Source organism: Epinephelus fuscoguttatus, linkage group LG19 (assembly GCF_011397635.1).
Source record: "Epinephelus fuscoguttatus linkage group LG19, E.fuscoguttatus.final_Chr_v1".
NCBI lineage: Eukaryota > Metazoa > Chordata > Actinopteri > Perciformes > Serranidae > Epinephelus > Epinephelus fuscoguttatus.
The window spans coordinates 32,051,046-32,071,078 of record NC_064770.1 but is presented as its reverse complement, the minus strand read 5'-3'; the positions used below and the strand labels follow the sequence as shown (position 1 = coordinate 32,071,078).

General features: G+C 40.4%; 2 protein-coding genes across 2 annotated transcripts in view; both read right to left on the bottom strand.

The window, feature by feature from the left end:
- The window catches only part of llgl1 (LLGL scribble cell polarity complex component 1), a 59,408-nt gene extending 57,416 nt beyond the window's left edge, over positions 1 to 1,992 (bottom strand). Inside the window, exon 1 of the mRNA XM_049560173.1 lies at positions 1,559 to 1,992. Coding sequence (XP_049416130.1) covers positions 1,559 to 1,639 — 81 coding nt within the window. The 5' untranslated portion in view covers positions 1,640 to 1,992. The remainder of the gene's footprint in view (positions 1 to 1,558) is intronic.
- Positions 1,993 to 4,204: 2,212 nt separating this feature from the next.
- The window catches only part of myo15aa (myosin XVAa), a 74,635-nt gene continuing 58,806 nt past the window's right edge, over positions 4,205 to 20,033 (bottom strand). Inside the window, exons 44-65 of the mRNA XM_049560172.1 lie at positions 19,818 to 19,893; positions 17,555 to 17,670; positions 17,273 to 17,391; positions 16,832 to 16,973; positions 15,734 to 15,845; positions 15,483 to 15,557; positions 14,830 to 15,032; positions 14,437 to 14,561; positions 13,165 to 13,228; positions 12,979 to 13,051; positions 12,712 to 12,785; positions 11,859 to 11,941; positions 11,640 to 11,770; positions 11,415 to 11,509; positions 10,400 to 10,477; positions 10,041 to 10,137; positions 9,766 to 9,926; positions 9,299 to 9,432; positions 8,510 to 8,643; positions 8,060 to 8,193; positions 7,544 to 7,684; positions 4,205 to 7,432 (exon numbers count right to left, since the gene is read on the bottom strand). Of these exons, the coding sequence (XP_049416129.1) occupies positions 7,331 to 7,432; positions 7,544 to 7,684; positions 8,060 to 8,193; positions 8,510 to 8,643; positions 9,299 to 9,432; positions 9,766 to 9,926; positions 10,041 to 10,137; positions 10,400 to 10,477; positions 11,415 to 11,509; positions 11,640 to 11,770; positions 11,859 to 11,941; positions 12,712 to 12,785; positions 12,979 to 13,051; positions 13,165 to 13,228; positions 14,437 to 14,561; positions 14,830 to 15,032; positions 15,483 to 15,557; positions 15,734 to 15,845; positions 16,832 to 16,973; positions 17,273 to 17,391; positions 17,555 to 17,670; positions 19,818 to 19,893 (2,469 nt within the window). The 3' untranslated portion in view covers positions 4,205 to 7,330. The remainder of the gene's footprint in view (positions 7,433 to 7,543; positions 7,685 to 8,059; positions 8,194 to 8,509; positions 8,644 to 9,298; positions 9,433 to 9,765; positions 9,927 to 10,040; positions 10,138 to 10,399; positions 10,478 to 11,414; positions 11,510 to 11,639; positions 11,771 to 11,858; positions 11,942 to 12,711; positions 12,786 to 12,978; positions 13,052 to 13,164; positions 13,229 to 14,436; positions 14,562 to 14,829; positions 15,033 to 15,482; positions 15,558 to 15,733; positions 15,846 to 16,831; positions 16,974 to 17,272; positions 17,392 to 17,554; positions 17,671 to 19,817; positions 19,894 to 20,033) is intronic.

Genomic DNA, 20,033 nt, shown 5'->3' with positions numbered 1-20,033 from the left:
CCGAAACGTCATCAACATAAAAGAAAGCATATGGAGCCAGAGTGCGAGACACTTGTTTTCTACAATCAGGTCTGCTGCCAGTGATCAGCACCTCATAATAATTCTTGGTGTGCATTACTTGTCTGTTTTACATATTGTTTTGGGTCTAACATAATTGTTTTAAAGACAGACACCCTGCAGTTCCTCTTGTGATGTTTGTGTCTACATGTGTCCTTATCCAAACAGCACATCAAACAAACTCAATTTGAGTCTTAGAAGCGCTCTGACCCACACATTTTTCCAGTTTTATCAAGACTCAGGCTGTAGATTTGGGCCACAAAGCAAGGTGATAAAGAAAAATCAGGTTTTTATGATTTAGAAATAACAATCAATGACTGATATTTAGTTTGCTAATCACTTTCACATTCCTAATTCATCTTCTTGAGTGGGGTTTATTTTGTCATGTCACCCCACTGTTCATGATAAATTAAAGCTTTCAACATCCAAAACTTTGGACAGCCCCTCTCTGGCACACCCTGCTCTGCTTTTTGAGTGACACACACTGTGCAGACCGACAGCGGCCTCACCTAACCTGAGTTCAAGGCCACAGCAATGCCAGAGCGAGTTATCTTTGCACCGTTGTCTAAATATAAAGTGCAGACCCTGTTGGTAAGGTGCAGGTCATCCAAAAAGATTACGTGCAGTTGATTTGCACAATTATCAAACAGTCCACGGACTTCAACCTACTTTTAGGCTCCCACTACTTTAGCAACAGTGGCCCGGGTGACAATTGGCAGCTTACTGGAAGTGGAGCTGCTAAATAGATCCTGGCACCAACTGGTGAGGAGGAGAGGAGGGCTGATAACTCCTCAGGAAGCTGAGGTTTACTGTACACAAACTGGTGTAGGTCCATATGGATGTGATGCCAGGGTAGCATGAAATCTGACACTCATGGTTTCACCCACAGACCCTCAAACACTGAAACAAGAGGAGCGCTGCAAAACAATGCTGCCAGCTTTTACACAGTGTTGTGGTGAAGGGGCAGAAGAGTTAACCCTGTCACCACACTGACAGCCATCTTGATCAATATCTGAATGAAATATGGGTCACAGCACTCAAGAGAGGCATCAAACTGCTGCAGCACAACTCTAATCTTGTTATAGTGGAGCCTGATAATCCCTATCACTGAGATAATCAGCTGTTGGTGGTTAATTACAGTGATGTTAGGTCTGCACAGATAAGTTTCCCCAGTTCTTGGTGCTTTGAACGCGGGCCTCGCTTGGGTGAGAGCCAATTAACAAGCCGTGAAAACAACTGAACCCCCTGAACACACACACACACACACACACACATCAACAAAGAGTCCAGGCTGCACTGAAACCATCAGCAGCAGTTTACAGCTAATTTCTGCCCCTAGCTGGAGACAGAGGCAGAGAGGGGGGAATGCTGCAGAGTGCTCGGATCAACCCTGGTCCCGTGTGGAGATAGGTAGTTTAGGGGAGCAGCAGAAGAGGAGAGAAGAGGAGAGAAGAGGAGGAAACCCTCACTCCCTCCCCTCTCCTCCGTCCCGTTACTTTACCTTGTTGAAAGCGAAGAGCTCCTGTTTTATCTTCTCCCTCTGCGGGTCGGTGCCCTGCCGACGAAACCTAAACTTCATCATCTTGAAGCCGGGCGGAGGGCGGGCGGGACTGCGGGGGGACGGAGAGGAAAACACGGAGATAACAACCCCGGGGTTCTCGGCACGGCGGCGGGCGGGCAGGAGAGGCGGTGCGGCGCAGTCGGACGATGCTAAGCTAGCTAACCGACTAGCCCATACAGGCTGAAAGCGGGGCTGCGACGCTGTTCCTGCTGCTGCGGGCTGCGGCTCTCCTCCCTCCTTCTCCCTCCTGGTGCTGTTTAGGTCGCGGTGGGTTTGACCACAGCCCCCTCCTCTTCCCGGTTCACACGGGCCCCGTTGTTGTTGACCAATGAGGGCGAAGAAATCTGCGAGCAATTACCCAGAAACGCCCACACAGCCAAGTACTCTGGAGGGGGGTGCTCGGTTTGTAGCACAGCAAGCACCGGATACACGTCCCACATACATCAGTCAGTACAAGGCGTTAAACGGTCTGTACGTTATATTAAATGAAACTATCAAACAGTAAATAGCGAGTAATGTTTAAAAACAACGCAACTGAACTTGTTAACCTTTCATAGTGAGGGATGTTCATATTTTAAGACTCTATTTAACCTTTTAAAATAATGTTAATGTAGGGTTGTTTTCTATGGAAGGTAATTTCTGCCACTGAAAGAAAAAATATCCCCATGGTAAGTTATAATTATGAGATAAAAACAGTCGAATTTATGACATAAAAAGTCAATATTATGATATAAGCAGTCATAGTTATGCGATAACGAGTCAGAATTATGAGATAGAAGTTGAAATTCTGATACAAAAAGTCATAATTATAAGGTAAAAAGTCCTAATGTTTATAAAAAAAGTTGAAATTATGTGATAAAATGTCATAATTATGAGATATAAAAGTCAAAATAATGAGATAAATTCAGAAATGTGAGATAAAAGTCGAAATTATAAGATAAAAGGTCAAAATTATGAGATTAGAAAATTGAAATTATGAGATAAAAAGTCATAAAATAAAAAATTAAGATTATGAGATTAAAAAGTCAAAATTATGTGATAAACAATCAAAATGATGAAATAAAGTCATAACTATAAGATAAAAAGTCGAAATTATGAGATAAAAATGTGAAATTATGAGATAGAGGTCAAAATTATGAGGTAAAAGGCCATGAGATAAAAAAGTTAATGTCAAATTGAGATAAAAGTTATAATCAGGAGATTAAAAAAAAGTCACAATTATGAGATAAAAAGTGAAATTATGAAATTAAAAAGTCATAATTTTTAGATAAAAAGTTGAAATTATGAGATAAAAAGTCATAAGATAAAAAATTAAGATTATGAGATTAAAAAGTCAAAATTATATGATAAACAATCAAAATGATGAAATAAAGCCATAATTATAAGATAAAAAGTCAAAATTATGAGATAAAAATGTGAAATTATGAGATAGAGGTCAAAATGATGAGGTAAAAGGCCATGAGATAAAAAAGTTAATGTGAAATTGAGATAAAAGTTATAATCAGGAGATAAAAAAGTCACAATTATGAGATAAAAAGTGAAAATTATGAGATTTTTTTTAAAAAAAATTGTAATATGAGATTAAAAAAAGGTGAAATTATGAAATTTTAAAAAGTTATGATTATGAGATAAAAAAAAGTTGAAATTATGAGATAAAAAGTCATAAGATAAAAAAAATTAAGATTATGAGATTAAAAAGTCAAAATTATGAGATAAGAATTTGAAATTATGAGATAGAGGTCAAAATTATGAGGTAAAAGGCCATGAGATGAAAAAGTTAATGTGAAACTGAGATAAAAGTTATAAGTATGAGATAAAAAGTCACAATTATGAGATAAAAAGTGAAAACTGAGATTAAAAGTCATAATTATGAGATAAAAAGTAAAATAATGAAATTTTAAAAAGTCATGATTATGAGATAAAAAGTCAAAATTATGAGATTAAAAAGTGAAGTTATGGGATATAAAAAAAAGTTGTAATTATGAGATAAAAAGTGAAATGAAATTTTAAAAAGTCATGATTATGAGATAAAAAGTCAAAATTATGAAATTAAAAAGTCATAATTATGAGGTAAAAAGTTGAAATTATGAGATAAAAAAAGTTATAATTATGAGCTTTTTCGGGTGAGGGGGGTATAAAGAGACAGGCACTAAAATGTTTCATACAGAGGCTGAATACAGGCATATTTAGGCAGACTCTCTGACAAAACTAATGTGTTTTTTGTGACCCAAAATACAAATATGAACCCAAAAATTAGCATAATATAGGACCTTTATAACCATTATTTTTTTACATTAGGCAGAATTTGGAAAACTAAACATGTTGCATTATCTTTCAAAAATATTTTGGAAAAAATGCCAAAACTGTTAAAAAAGAAAAATACTATTGATGTGGTCTATCTGAAAACCTGTCTTTCACCCCTGTTATTTAAGTATTTATTTGTTAAGGTATTCATCTATTGTTTTCCTGTGGAAGAGGATTAGGCCACGTGAAAAATGCATTAAAGTTCTGAGTCTAAGATCTGAATTCTGACTTTACACTCAGAGCTCCCAAAAACATTTCACACTTGTGTTACTTATTTATGTATTTATTCATTTACTCTATTTCCCATTCTGTTTTGATTTGGCTGTATCTTGTTTGCACCTCATGTTTCATTATGTTGTTTTGCACCAGGACCAGGTAAACATAATTTTGTTCCCCTGTTTACGGCACTGTATCTCTAATCTCTTGCTTTCTCTGATGCCTTTGAAATTATACTTGTTTTAAACTTCATATGTGCATGATGTTACTAAAGGTCTCTTTTTCAAATGAACCAAATTCACACACCAGAGTAATTTATGCTACAAACTTTAATGTACATTATTCACGTGCATTAGTTATGTACAACAGCTATTTACATAAAAATATATATGCTATACATTGTATAAATAATCATTTCCATTAGTGCAAAGAGCTCAGTGATGTGGCTTATAACCATGTGCCAAAATATGCTTCCAAAAATATGTTTCCGCTCATTGTGCCTTTCCTTTGATTTCATAACAGGGAAGAAAATAAAGAAAAATAATTTAATTTGTGGTCTGTTTTTGTGGCTGCCTTCTCTTGTTTTTGGTTTAAATTCATCTTAATAAAATAACAAAAAAACAGAACATCTTATGGGCTCAAATATAATTTAGGTATGCTACTCTTGCATGTAGGTTCAAGTCATGAAGTAATGAATAATTATGTATTCTGTCAAACCACAAGCATCTAATAGTGTTTAAGGGAAGATGTGGTGATACTTAAGTTTGCTTAATATTCATTTCAGTTTCACACATTTGAGCTTCCAGGAACAGAGCCAACCACAGCAGGGGTTCCTACCCTTGTTCAAGGACCACATTTAAATTCAGTGTTGCCCTAGAATCAACGTAAATCAAATCATACAGTTCTTCTGAAGTGGGCAAGTTAAAGTAAATTAAAGAGGTAGTATCCATTAGAGTCCCAGCACGAAAAGGCAATCATGGCAGACAAGATCTGAAACTGTTTTGGCTAAAAATGTCAAAGAAAAACATGAATGGGTTCAGTGTGAAAAGATGTTTATCAAGTCTGACTCTCAGTTTCTATACTCCTTACACTGCGTCAGAGACACATGAATGCATTAAACTCAGTGGTGTGAGTTTTTGAAGTATGTGCAGGGTAACTGCACTGATTTACTGGATGTACGTGTCATGCACACAGAAAGATAACTATATATGCCTTTTCCTACTTTATGTTGAAGCCGTAGGTAATTGTTTAAATCTTTTTTTTTTTCTAAGCAAAATGCCCCCAAATTAAATTGTTCCTGCTTCTCATATGTGAACATTCCCTGGGTTTCCTACTCTTCTGTGATAATAAACTGAAAACATTTGGGGTTTAGACTGCTGGTTGAATAAAACAAGCCATTTAAACATGATATTTTTGGCTGTGGGAAATTGTGATAGTCATCTTATAACTATTCTCTGAAATTATACCAAATCATGACGATTATCTTTAGTTGCAGCCTTGATATGTTCCTGGATCAACTTCCCACATTCCGTCCCTGGACCAACATTGCAGTCAACCAATCACAGCCTTCTGACATCATCAGTGTGCTGCTCTGGCAGTTAATTTAAAATTCCCTGTGTCTCAATTCAGGGGCTGCAGCCTTTGAAGTTCATATTTATAGACCGACTGCATCACATCGGCGCAACCAAGGCTATCCCATTTTGAAGACTCAGACTTGAAGATGCAGTCTTCTTTCCCAGAATTTAAAGTATGTAAGGGATGAATCCTTCATGGCCCAATTTATCCTAAGATACACTGCAAGCCAGCCACGATTAGGTTGTTTTCAGTATGGCGCCTGATAACCACCGGCAGCAATGGAGGCAGATTACACCTTTTAAATGTAAGTACTGGGTTTCAACTCACTCGAATAGCTAACAATATAAATGTTATAAAACACAAAAGGCCTTTAAACCTAAAATTATATATCAAATTGCAGTGTCACCAGTGGTGAATCATTTCCTAATGTATTAAATAAAATTTAAAAAATAAAATAATGTCGAGGTCCATGATTTAGGGCTAACTAACTTGCTAGCTCACTCCTTGTGTCGTCAATTGCAGCTGGTTGCTAAGTAACAGGAACGCCAACGGGTCAGGGTGAAAACAACTGGTGATGCAACCAGGAAATCCTCCACAGACCAGATCGTACCATTTTGGAGACTGTTCAGTTTGGTTGATGCGGTCTTCAAAGGACATGGCCAACATAAACCGCGACGGATGCATCCTTCAAAAGCTGCAGCCCCTGAATTGAGACACAGCTTTTGTGTTTGCTCAGAGCTAAGCTAGTTTTCCACAATTGGAGAAAGTAAAATTTAACAAAATCCTTTTCAACCACCTAGCGAGTTAGCTTGCTAACTAGGTTGGCTATGCTAACAAGTATAAGTGCCAATAGACTTGAAAATTAGCGAGTTAGCTTGCTAACTAGGTTAGCTATGCTAACGAGTAAGCTTGCTACTAAGCTAGAATATTGTTCACTTAGATTAAAAGTAAGGATAATATCAGTTTGCAGCTGCAATGGAAACATTTCTCTCCTTTTTTCATGCCCATTCAAACTATTTTTTTCATAATATTGTAGTGCTCGTGTTGATCCAGGACCATCATTGCTACATTAACAAATTATCCAGTGTTTTGAAAAAATAAAATAAAACAAAAATAAAACAAAACTTTTTTAATGAGCTATAAAAAAGGAGGGAAATGTGTTAATCACAGGTAACTTAAAAAAAAGATATTATCCTTAACATCTGTTTAACAATAATCTAGCCTACTAGTTAGCAAGCTAACTCGCTAACCCTGCAGCAGATTTTATTTAATGTTACTGAGGATTTTGTTCAGTTGTTTCACATTCAATTTGGAAAACTAGCTTAGCTTAGGAAGCACAAAAGATTTTTGAAAGAAGTACAGCTGATGATGTCAGAGGGCTGTGATTGGTTGATCGCAGCGTTTGTCCAGGAAGATGTCCTACTCAGCAAAATCACGTTGTGTGATTGAATATACCTGTTTTTCAAACTGTTATCAACATCTTCAACTATTACATTCATCAGATTACAGAAACATTACCTTTACATATCAAAATATTCTATTTTAATATAGAGGTAGATGCAGTACATTTATGAGGCATACAGTGTGATTTATCTGAGTGCAGGTGGTTGTTGTGTGTTATAGCAGGGTGATTTCACTCGGTGGCAAAGTGAGTCTCTTTTCTCTGACTGACAACATGTTCTCCATGTGCATAGCGATGACTCGGCACAGCTCCAGGCCCTGGAAAACACACATACACACACACAGTAAGGCATTTACATAAGGTGAGTGAAACAGACACAGAAAAGTTACATCCACAGTGTATACTGTATCTGCACATCACACACAAACCTGCTCCAGCTGCAGCTGAGTGATGCGCTGGTTGAGCAGGTCTCCTATCATGATCTCCACATACGGATAACTGGAGCCTGAAGTCGGTCTCTGAGTGCGAGTCGACTGGACCTCCTTCAGAGGGAAACGCACCATGGCCTCCTAATTACACACACACACCAAATATATGTATGAATACACACATATATATAGGCAAGGGACACTTACAAACAAACTCTGACAGAGAGATATGCTCAGATATTAAAAGTCAAAACTCATAAAATACAAGATTTAATAGATAGAAGAAGACAGTGAACACAATAACCAGCAGAGGGAGCCAAGCACTTTGTTTTGAAATCAACCCCTTTTTGCAGTAGTTTGCTTTTAATATAAATTTACCAAGACAATGTTACTGCTTCAAATTCATGCTGTCACACACACTCAGCTGCCTGCTGCCATATTTTACCAGCTGGTCCTTGAATGTAAAGCGTGCAACATAACATAGTGGATTTGTGCTTGAGTGGATGATTTGCATACATGAGTATCCTTGTTCAGAAAGTGCAGTCCATTCAGATTCACAGCCAGGATGCACGGTGCGTAGATGGAGGAGGAGCTACAGCTCTGGATGTAGAAGAAGGAGGAGCCGAACATGGGGAAAGCACTGACCAGACCTGGGGCAAATACACAGGAAGGGTCACTTCTAATATGGCAGCACATTCAAGCCAAGAGTCAGTGAATTAAACTTTATGAGATCTACTTTGCAGCACTGTTATTAACTAAAAACAATTATTCCGGATTAAAATGTGTGTCTTCTCGTCTGTAATTTCCTGCTGTAGATGTTTTTAAAGAAACACCCTTAAAGAGCTATATTTTAGAAATAATCTGTAATTAGTTAATTGATTATGGGACTGATGACTATTATGAAACACTCTGTAAGTCACTTGCATAAATACACAAACACACATTAAGACAGAGCTGTGGTCTTACCAAGGAACTGTGCACGAGCCTGGTGTGGGTTTAAGGGCTGGACCTGCTGCATGTGTTGAGTTGTCATGTTCAGCCAATGCTGTGAACCCTGTTTGCTGTAGAACTGTGGGGGGACACACTCCTGCACCTCACGCCTAGAAACATGAACACACACACACAACACACACACACACACAAAGCCTCAGAAGCAGTAGTAAGATATTATACATGTGCAAGTGTGTTTGCAGATTTGAGCTTATGCTGCACGTGAATGCACCTGAGAGTTCAGTCAGGACCACTTTGGTCAAAGAAAACTTTATTTCCATTCGCAGTATTATATCTGGCGGTATGGCTTTGTTCTGGGGCACACCTCTCTGCCCTTCCATGTGCCTACATGGAAGGCCTAAGGTAAGGAAAGCAGCAGCAGCAGCAGAGACCCCCAGGAACAGAACAGAGCAGCATCAATGACAAACAGAAATGACACTGATAAGTCAGACACAACATGAAAAGGAGGAGCTGGGGTGGAGGTGGGTTACGAAGAGGAAGAGGAAGCAGCAACAGTAGGCAGGCCAGAGCAGTTTAAATAGGGCGCCCTGAATGAGATTTGCCAATTGGTTGCATGGAAAGGAATCATGTGATCTATCAGCTGACTCTCTTGCATCAATCATCTGCTCTATCAGTTGATTGGGCTGTTTGAGATCAGCTGGGATGTGAGCTGAGCTTGACATCGTGTCCTGCCTGAGCTAACATTATGCTCAATTCAGGGCAAAAAGGTTAGTGTGTGTAAGTGTGTGTGTATACTGTATTTACATGGTGGGCAGGTAGATGGTGTCCTTGGCACGGTGCTGTAGGGCGGCCAGTCTGGCAATCTGCTGCAGATGCTGATCACTCGCCTTACCCTGAGGGACGACACTCAGCAAGGCCTTCAGGTAGTCTGGCAACACCTTGAAGAGAGACACAGAGAATAAAAGTTTGTTGGTGTTTATTTTACTGTATGTTCAAGTTTTAAAATCTTCCTCGTCAGACTGTGCTAGCTGAGGTGTATCTGCGCTCACACAAATGAAAAACCTACAAATAACGTCAGCAAAGTCTGTTTTTTCCATGGCAAAGCAATTCTGCAGGGAGGACTATAGAGGTCAAATCTACTGTTTCTTCCGTGTGATAGTGTGAATTATAAAACGAGCCACACAAGAAGAATATGAGCCAAATTTCAGATTGGATTAGCTACAGTAGAAGCAGACGTGGGCTGTCTTTCATTTCATACAGTAGAACTGTACCTGGTTATAGTGCATGGTCACATAGAGTTCGTTGTCAAGTTTGAGTGCCAGGCTCCATATGACTCTCCTGAACCACAGACTGTAGTTGGCGTCCACTGGCTCCGCCTCTGTAGCGATGTCCAGGATGTACTCACGCTTGTTCAGGGGACGCACATTCTGACCTACACAGGAGCACACTTCAGTTATAATCTGTTTACCTACAGTGTATTGCTGTATGTCAAAGAGTGTTTGCATTGTCGGTCTGTGCTATGACAAGCATGTTAGATCCTTGATACCTTTGTGTGTGACCAAAAAGATGGCATATTCGTCCAATGCCTCCACCCTGTGTAGTCCCATCTCATAGCAAAGCTCCTCGATGACGTCCAAAGCAACCTGAAACACAGAAATCCACTTATAACGAGCAATGCTGCCCTCATGTGGACCCACGGAGGCAGCATCTGTTTTTGTTGTTCTGTATAAAAGCTCAGGTTCAGTCAGGTCTGTAAAGGCTTCACACTAGCATAATGCTTCTCTTCAGAATGTTTTTAGGTAATGGAATATTATGCAGAATTTTCCTAGAATATAATGTAAAGACTCACAGAACAGTAATCCAAACTTTAATGTGCGTGCGTGCATACGTGTGTGTGCCACTCACAGAGCACGTCTTGATTTTCAAGTGCCTTTCGATCCCACCTGGCAGCAGGAACAGCTGTCTCTTGGAGCTCCGCCCAGCCTACATACAAACAACCAATCACAGGAAATCGTTTTACAATTTAACACCAGTGTGGAGTATACAGCTGCTACTGAGGGCACCTGCTTAACAAACTCACACTTTGGCACGACAGATGCCTAAAGTAGAAAAGTGTCAGTGCTGCTATGGCACTATTAGAATCCAGCGTAAATATTCGTGCCAAATTTATAACACAATATATGTTGATTGGCTGTATCACTATGGTATTCTAATGATTGTTTATAAAAAGAAAAGAAAAAGTTCCTTCCATTGGCCGTGTGGTTTTCTTTTTGGTTTATTGCACACTTTACCATATGTAAGCCATATAAGAAGACTGCATGGTTGAATTAGGCTGTTCAGACTGCCAGCCCAGATCTGTTTTTGGCATTTACAGATTGTTTCCCAATTCATTTTAGGAAGTCTAGACAGCAAAATCCTGCAAACTGGATCCAGACCACTTTTGGAGGTAGTTTGAAATGTGAGTCTGATCAGATTTCTATAGAGAGGTGTCAGTCCGGATGCTCTGGCAGCTCAGATTGGATTCCAAAGTGTCTTTTGCATCACTTGTGAACAATGATGTTCAATCCATAGTAAAAATGCTGAGCAGAATCCATGTCACTACTGCAGGGTGCTATGGAAGACAAAATGGAAAAAAGTGTCTGTCCACAACAGTCCGTGGACAGATGCCTTAGGAGGAGTTCTGCACCTTGACTTGACAGCGCATTTGTTTAGAGGGTGAAATGATGAATCTGTCATTGCCCAATCCAGACAGGAAACCCAAGTTGTTGCACCCATGTGCAAAGATGTTTGGGGTTAGGGATCGATCCCGAATGGTTCGGGTCAGGAAAGACCATTGGGCAAGAGATAAGACCTGAACAGATTGGGTTTCCAAAAGAATCAGTTAGTGAACAAATCTGATTTGCCTGCAGTAGAGACTTACCAGCATAGCTTTGAGTTCCATGCTGTTGGGATACTGTATACGTCCGCCATATTGAAAAGTCCTCCTGAGGTTCTGCTCACATGCCTTGGCAATTCCTGTAGAGCAACAGTAAATGGCAACTAAGGATACCATCAGACTAGTAGTGAGTGATTTCAAGATGTGATATATTTGGTTGATGGTTTGTAGCATCTCTATCTAAAATGGATGGATGGGTTGATTTTCTACCTTGGTACTGCATCCCAGGGCTGTTACAGGCGTCCTGCAGGAACTTCAACAGAAATGGCTTCATCACATCAGAGCAGCGATAGAAAGCTGTCAGGATGTACAGCAGCCTCCATCCTCTCTGACAGCTGTCCCTACACAAACAAATAGACACACAAGTGCAAATTAAAGCACAGATTAAGTTGTGATTCAGACCATGGTGTAAATGTAGAAGAGTCTTACGGTTTGGAGCTGGTGTTGGTGGTGACTTGCTTCATCACCTGGCAGTAGGCTTCATCTTTGATCAGACCATGGTCGCCACTTAACTACATATATGAGCACATGCATGAGGATAATGGTGTTCAAATTTACTTAAATACATCATGTGTAAGTCAGTTTATCGTTTCATCATCTCAAAGGCGCAGTTCACCCCAAAATCAAAAACACATATTTTCCCTCTTACCTGTAGTGCTGCTTATGAAGCTAGATTGTTTTGTTGTGAGTTTCTGTATGTCAGAGATATCAGCCATAGAGATGTACGCCTTTTCTTGAACATAATGGAACCAGATGGCACTCAGCTTGTGGTGCTCAAAGCACCAAAAATACATTTGAAAAACTCAACAGCAGTGTCTCTTTCCAGAAATCATGACCCGATTACTCAAGATAATCCACAGACCTTGCTATGAGCAGTTTCACGTAGGAGCTATTTTCTGTCTATTAAACTAAACCTGCCACTGTATCACCGCTCAGAGGCAAGTGTTCACATACTTATGGATGAGAGGCTTGTGACAGCACGAGATGTAAACATTCGTGGTGTCCTCCTCGGCTGAGCTGTAACATTAGCTAGCTCAGTGGTGCTAGGTGAGCTAGCAGTAGATGCATGCTTCCTTCTGCGCAGTGATTCGGTTGGCAGGTGTAGCTCAGTATGCAGAAAATAGTTCCTACATGAAACAACAAGGTGTGTGAACAATCTTGCTGTTCTTAAATAGCGCTACAGGTAAGAGGAAGAATATGTATTTTTGATTTTGGGGTCACCTGTTCCTTTAGTATTCTATAAACCAGTCAAATATGTGAGTAAGTGTGTGTGTTTGTGTACCTTCAGTATCATGGTGACCAGGTCCTGTTCAGTCTGACCCTTCAGTGGAAAGTCTCCCATGAATTTCATGATGGCTGGATGAAAACAATCAGTCGACATGGAAACATCTCATTAAACAAAAGAACAGGGAAGTCTCATTTCTTTTCCCTCCATCTTTCAGAATCTCAATCGAATCTTAAGGACCGTATTTAGCAAGCTAAAAATTCTCCTCATTTCTCTTCTACCCCTGATGTGCATCCATCCCTCCTTTCCTTACTCTCTACTCACCTAAGAAGATGTCAGCAGCCACTCTGTTCATCCCACTGTCTGAGAAGTCGATCAGAGACTCCTGGATCGGAGACTGAAGAGACACAACACATGGACAGAAAATGGGTGAAAATTAAGAAAACATATACAAGAATACAAAGACTTTTTTTGGACAATTATGCTTTGAAACAAGCTCTGCTGCTTTACCTTGGAGAATTTAACCATGTCAGCAGGGTCCCTGCCCTCCTTCCCTTTCTTGGCTTTCTGATCACTGTGGGCAGGATACAGACAGCGGTTACTAAGCATGTGTGTGTTTGTCCATTTGTCCATTGTGTTTACTGCAGAGAATATCAATCTGAGATGTAGACTTATTTGGTATCACAAAACAGCAACAGTTCCCACCCTCATCTCTTGTTTGGTACTTTTACAGAATGATCCATCATTTCCTTTTTTACAGTGTAATTACAGAACACAAAAATATGGGGTGATTTTCATTTGAGATTAAGAAGAAGATCAAGAAGTCGATGGACAACAAGAACTAGAACAAGAGTAACAAGGAAAAGAAGAAGACAGAAAAGGAGAAGAAGAAGGAGAAGAAAGAAGAGAAAGAGAGGAAGAAGAAAAGGGAGAAGAAGAAAAGGGGGGGAGTAGAAGAAGAAAAAATGTAAAGAAGAAGGAGAAAACAAAGAACAAGAAGAACAAAGGGAAAAGTAGAAGAAGAAGACGGAGGAGGAGGAGTAGGAGGAGAAAAAAGACAGAAAAGGAGAGGATTAAGAAGAACAAAAGGAAAAGTGGAAGAAGAAAAAAAAGAACAAGAAAAACAAGAACAAGAAGAGCAAAAGGAAAAGTGGAAGAAGAAGATGATGGAGGAGGAGGAGAAGAAAAAAGATGGACAATAAGACAGAGGATAAAGAAGAACAAAAGGAAAAGTGAAAGAACAAGAAGAAAGGAAGAGGGAGGAGGAGGAGAAGAAAAAGAATGAAAAGAAGAGGAAGAAAACGCATAAAACAAAAAGAAGAAAAAAGATGGAGAAAAGAGGGAGAAGACGAAGAACCAAAAGAAAAGTAGAAGAAAAGAGGGACAAGAAGGACAAGAAGTAGAGGAAGAGGATGGAGGAGAAGAACAAGAACAAGAAGGAAAAGAAGAACAAAAGGAAAAGTAGAAGAAGAAGAGGGATGAGAAGAAGACATTTTTGAATTTTTAACACAACCTTTATCGGCACAAGAAAAAAAGAGATATCAACAGAAACTCCAGCAATCAACAATCAAGGAGAGGAAGAAGAGGAGGGAAAGAAAAAAGGAGAAGAAGAAGAAGAAGAAGAAGAGGAAGCTACACCCAGTATTCCAAATAAGTATTTTGTCTTAATATTTGTACATATTGAAAACAAGAGAGCTGCAGACTCACAGTGAGGATATTATATGGACATCATGATGTCAGTGTGTGTGTGTGTGTGTGTGTGTGTGTGTGTGTGTGTCTGACCCTCTGTTCCTCTGAGCCTCTCTGAAGTACTTCTTGGCAAACTCAGCCATGTGGTACTGGCTGCTGTGCAGAGGCAGATCGTCCAGTTCGATGCTCAGACTGTCCCCATACATCTCATTTACCACCTAATACACACACACAGAGCAATAAAAAGCTGAGCAGCAAAGATGTAATTATCTACAGAATATTTCCATTTTTGCTGAACCAAAATATTCCAACATACACTGAATAAACAGCTGCGTGAACCATAATGGAGGGATTTATTAAAACTGAAATGTAAAAGTTATTCTGGCTGTGAGCCTGATGTTCACACTGTATCTTCAAGCTGAAAATAAACACCATGCTTCTTTTTTGGAAGGTAGAAAAATATGCAGCTGTAATGTGAGTCTTCACCTCCATGGACAGGTCGAGCTCATGAGCAGCGACTGCTGAGCCCATCGCCACGGCAACAGCAGCAGATGCAGCGACCCGTCCCTGTCTGTCTCGAGGCTCCACACGCTCAGCGGGGAGAACCAGGAAGTCCGGAGCAGCCACAGGACGGACGTACTCGCTGGGAAACGCTCCAGATTTCCCATACACAGCCCCAAACCGCCAACCTGCACACACACGCACACACACCAGAGGATGTACAGAGAGGTTCGTATGCAAACACAGAATCTCATCAAGTGTTACAAACAAAAAACTGTCACACGCAAAACACAGAAAAAAGCCAAGGTGATGTCTTTAAATGTTTGGTTATGTCCAACACCAAAAGAAACAAAAAAAACTTCTATTTTTTAAAAATATATTTTTATTATTTTTCATGAATTTATATTTTTTTATTTTATTTGTCTTTTGTATGTTTGATTATTGATATCGTCAAGTATTGTTAATGTTTCTAACAATCTAACAAACAAGGTGCAAAAAAAAAAGAAAGAAAAAAGGCATAAATGTAGAAGTTAAGGCTGTTTACTGAAAAAAACAAACAAACAAAGCCAAACCAAGCAGCAAAAAGAAAACAGCAAAGCACCACACAACAGATCCCACCGCCAGGCTCTCAAACCCACCAAACTCAGGAGTGTCTCTCTTTAGCTCCTCCAGAAGCATCACCTTCTTCCTCACTATGCAGCCGTAATGTTTGCCTGAACACACACATACATATGCACACAGACACACATACACACAGCGGACAGACATGGCATGAAGCACAGAGAAGCAAAGACACACTGTACATGACTCACAGAAGCAGGAAGCAGCTCTACATATACATCACAGTGCTGGTTCTCAGTGTGGGAGTGTTTGTGAGTGTGTGTCTCACCGGCCTCCAGCCCGTCCATGTGCTGCACTCTGATTATGTCTCCTTTGTGGAAGCTGAGCAGAGACCTGTCCTCAGTGATGTAGTTCCTCACCGCCACCACGTACTCTGAGTCCTGACAGAGATATGACATGTTGACATGTGTCAAAACCCAAGATTTGTGTCACCAATTCAGCATCTGATGTGGTGTTGCGTAATGACCAGAAAAGTGTTTTATCAGAACTTAATGATGTCACAGTGAAGTTGACCTTTGAACATTTGGATATAAAATGTCATTACTTCATTATTTTATCCTATAAAATATTTGTGTTAAGTTTTGTCATAATTAGTGTATGAATTCTTGAGTTATAGCCAAAAGCATGTTTCCTGAGGTCACAGTGACCTTGACCTTTGAAGTTCAACTACCAAATTCTAATCAGTTTATTCTTCAGTCCAAGTGGACGTTTTTGTCCAATTTGAAGAAATTTACTAAAGATGTTTTAGAGATATCACGTTCACGAGAATGAGACTGAAGCAAGGCTACAGTGACCTTGACCTTTGACCACCAAAATCTAATCAGTTCATCCTTTCGTCCAAGTGAACGTTTTCATCCAATCTGAAGAAATTCCCTCCGGGTGTCCTTGAGTTATTGTGTTAATAAGAATGAGACAGTCAAAGTCACAGTGACTTTGACCTTTGACCCATGAACACCAAAATCTATTTAGTTCATCACTGAGCTGAAATAGACGTTTTTGCCAAACTTGAATAAATTCCCGCAAGGAGTTTGTGAGATATTGCCTTCATGAGAATGAGACGAATGCAAGGTCACACTGATCTTGACCTTTGACCACCAGAATCTAATCAGTTCATTGTAAAGTCCAAGAGGATGTTCGTGCCAAATTTGGAAAAAATAATCTTCAAGGTATTCTTGAGATATTGCGTTCATAAGAATGGGACGGATGGATAGACGAACAGATCGATGGATGGACAACCTAAAAACATAATGCCTCCGGCTACGGCTATCGCCAGTGCAGGGACATAAAAATCATCCTCAAGAAAACCTACAAAACACTCACACACACACACACACACACACACACACACACACAGACGCCCTCTGACCTTCTTGAGCTCTGTGAGGAAGTAGTCGATCATGTGTTTGACCTGCGGGGCCTTGGCTGAGAACAGGATCAGCTTCTCGTTAGTCAGGTTGAACTCCAGCATGTTCTTAGATGGAATGGACACAAACAGGATGTCCGAGTAGCTGCGCAGGAAGTGATATGCAGAGGCAGGAAGTCGACATGAAGTTAAAGAGAAGAGAGCCACGGGTCAGATCACTTGACACAGACAATTGAAAAAGGTCTCTTGACTTTTCCTGGTGTTTAATGTCAAGACTTCAAAAGGAGCGCAATCACATCTAGACAACTAACAGTACCTGATTTGACCTCTTTGGGGGTGTTTCGCTACTAAGACATGAAGGCTTTAAAAGGTTGAAATACTGATGACCTACGACTGACGTCACACACACTGTGTCCATGTGTTTGCACAGACCATGAGGCTCACCTGTAAGGCCTCAGCACTCTGAAGTAGTCCGGAGCAGCAGAACTACTCCTCACCATCTTCAGCAGCTTGATGCCCTTATGAGACACAGACAGCACCTGCACTCCTGTCCCCACACTGCCCTGGAACACACACACACACACACACACACACACACACACACACAAACACGTGAAACTGAATACAAGCACATATGGAAATGGCCAAGTTAAACCAAGTAAAGTATGAAGTCTGTTTTGGGTTTATCATATTCAGAGTTGCTGCATATTAGAGGCAAGAACTCACAGAGGCTGGGAAGAGGCGGGAGAAGTAAATCTCCCATGAGTCTCTGGCCATGGCCACCACTTTCTTCTTCACGTTCTCATCATGCGTTCCTGACATCTGATCCACCTTGTTCTCAGCTGGCAAAGACACAAAGGACACAGACTTTTCACATTCAAAGTCTTCCACATACTGTAAATCAGTGGTTCCCCACGGGTGGGTCACGGGTCCATTCTGGATGGACGGATGGAAATTTGTAAAAACACACTTTATGTTGGAGTACAGTGAATTTCTGGCACAAAGTTTTTATTTTGAATTGCCGTTTCCTGCTGTAGAGTGAGCTAATAACAGACAGCTCCTTAAAGGTATAAAATATAGTTTTTCCACATAAAAATGTCTAAAAACGACTAAACCAATATTATATATTTTGTTTAGTTGTGTACTTTGATTATCAGAAATGTTTCCAACAATTTTTCAAACCCAGATAAATATGAAATATTAATAAAAGTTACAGACCGTGTCATTAGGTCGCATGTCAATGGCGACGTAACTCCAGTTACCATAGCTATTAAATGAAGGAGAAGAAGAAGAAGCAGACCGGATGAGACGTCAGAGAATGAACGTTACTGCTGCTAGGCTAAGCTAACTCGTCATGGATCATGATTATGCATTGACGGTTGCTGCACCTTCTGACACCGAAGCTGTCCCGGTAAAAAAGCTGGTAAAATCGGAACCGTACAGGTCAACCAAGCAATCCCAGAAGAATTTGGGATAAGAAGAGAGCTAAATCAAGGATAAATATTGGTGTGGCCTTTCCGAGATGGAGAGGGCTTCGTGAAAATCTAGGACTACAATTCGACGCCGACCTCGCGTGTGTTCTACTAGACAGGTAAGCAAACATCTGGCTGATGTTATCGAAATATTAATCATTTCCACCAGTGTATTGCGAGCACTGCTGCCCGCCGGGGCACCAGCGCTCCGGCCAGCGGCCACCGCTGCACAGCGGTGTGGAGCGGAGGCTGGCTAACCACAACATCTAACGATAGGTTTCTATAATGCTGAGCTGATGCTGGTAAATGAACTGCATTTATAAAAGAGACAGAGGAATAGCTAAACATAAGACGCACTGAGCAAGAGAGAGCAGCAGAGAGGGAGAAGCCATCGCTAACTGTAAAGCTAAGTAACTAGCAGTTTGCTCAAATAACTAGCAGATTGCTAACCGCTCAGCTAAAGCAAGTAGCATTTCTGAGTAGAGTGTAAATAACTGTTTATAACGGTTTCACGGAGTGAGGAACGTCAGATCTGTATCTGTTATATGACTACAACTCCCATGATCCCACACTACTTCGTGACATCACCCAGCTCCATCTTCTGTTATTGTTTTGGTTTGAGACCCCTAGCGGCAGAAAATTACATATTGCACGTTTAACTGAAACAGCAAACTAGCTCTATTAAACTGTGTGGACCTTGAACTAATGACTCAGGGTGCTTTCACACCTGCCCTGTTTAGTTCGGTTCAATCAAACTCAAGTTTGTTTGCCCCTTAAGTGCGGTTCATTTGGGCAGGTGTGAACACAGCAAATACACTCGGGCGTGCAACACAACAGTCGGCCTTCTTGAAGAGGTGGTCTCAGTCCAGTTACAAACGAACTCTGGTGCGGTTCGTTTGTGGTGAGAACGTGTTCCGACCTGCATCTGAACCAACTGCAGTCACTGTAACATTGAGCATGTTACAGTCCTGGAGGATTATTAATGTGCACCTCCTCCTGTACTGCCTTAATATGCACATTCAGCACATCCAATGCATCAAAACATTGTTTTCTAGTTGGAGCCGCGCCTCGTTTTCAAACTGTATGGTTTGACTAAAATGAACAATGACAGCAATATAGTCCACGATGAGCAGCGCTAAAATCAACCTGCGTAGTTGTCCCTCCATTGTGACATTAGAAAGTGTCACATTTATCTTGCAAGTGTACTCTTCTTCAACGTTTGCGTTACTTCCTGGATTTTTCCCACATGGAAATTCTGACCAATCAAGAACAGCTTTCTCACACAAGGCATTTGATCTGGTCCGCTTGTAAATGCTACCGTGAGAACACGAACCAACTCTAGGCAATTATACAACTTTGGAACAAATTAGTCCCTGATTCAGACCAAAGGAGACAACTCTAGGTCTGAAAGCACCCTAAGGAGAAATATGGACCCCGTGGCTGGACCAGTTGGGACTACTGGTCCATTAGGGTCTACTACATAGTAAGGTCATTTAGGGATTTATGTTTTTTCATACCAAATAACGCTTTCATCTTCTGCCTCTCCTCCTGGGTGATACGGATGCAGGCCTCAGAGAAGGTGTCATGTACAACCTGCAGAAGACACTGCCAGGATTAGGAATCTGCTGAAGTGGAAATAAACTAGACTCTGCTGTGATGGAAAAGCATCAAATGAGCAAAGGAACATAATACAGAATAAACAGAGAAAGTAAATAATAAATAATGAATACATG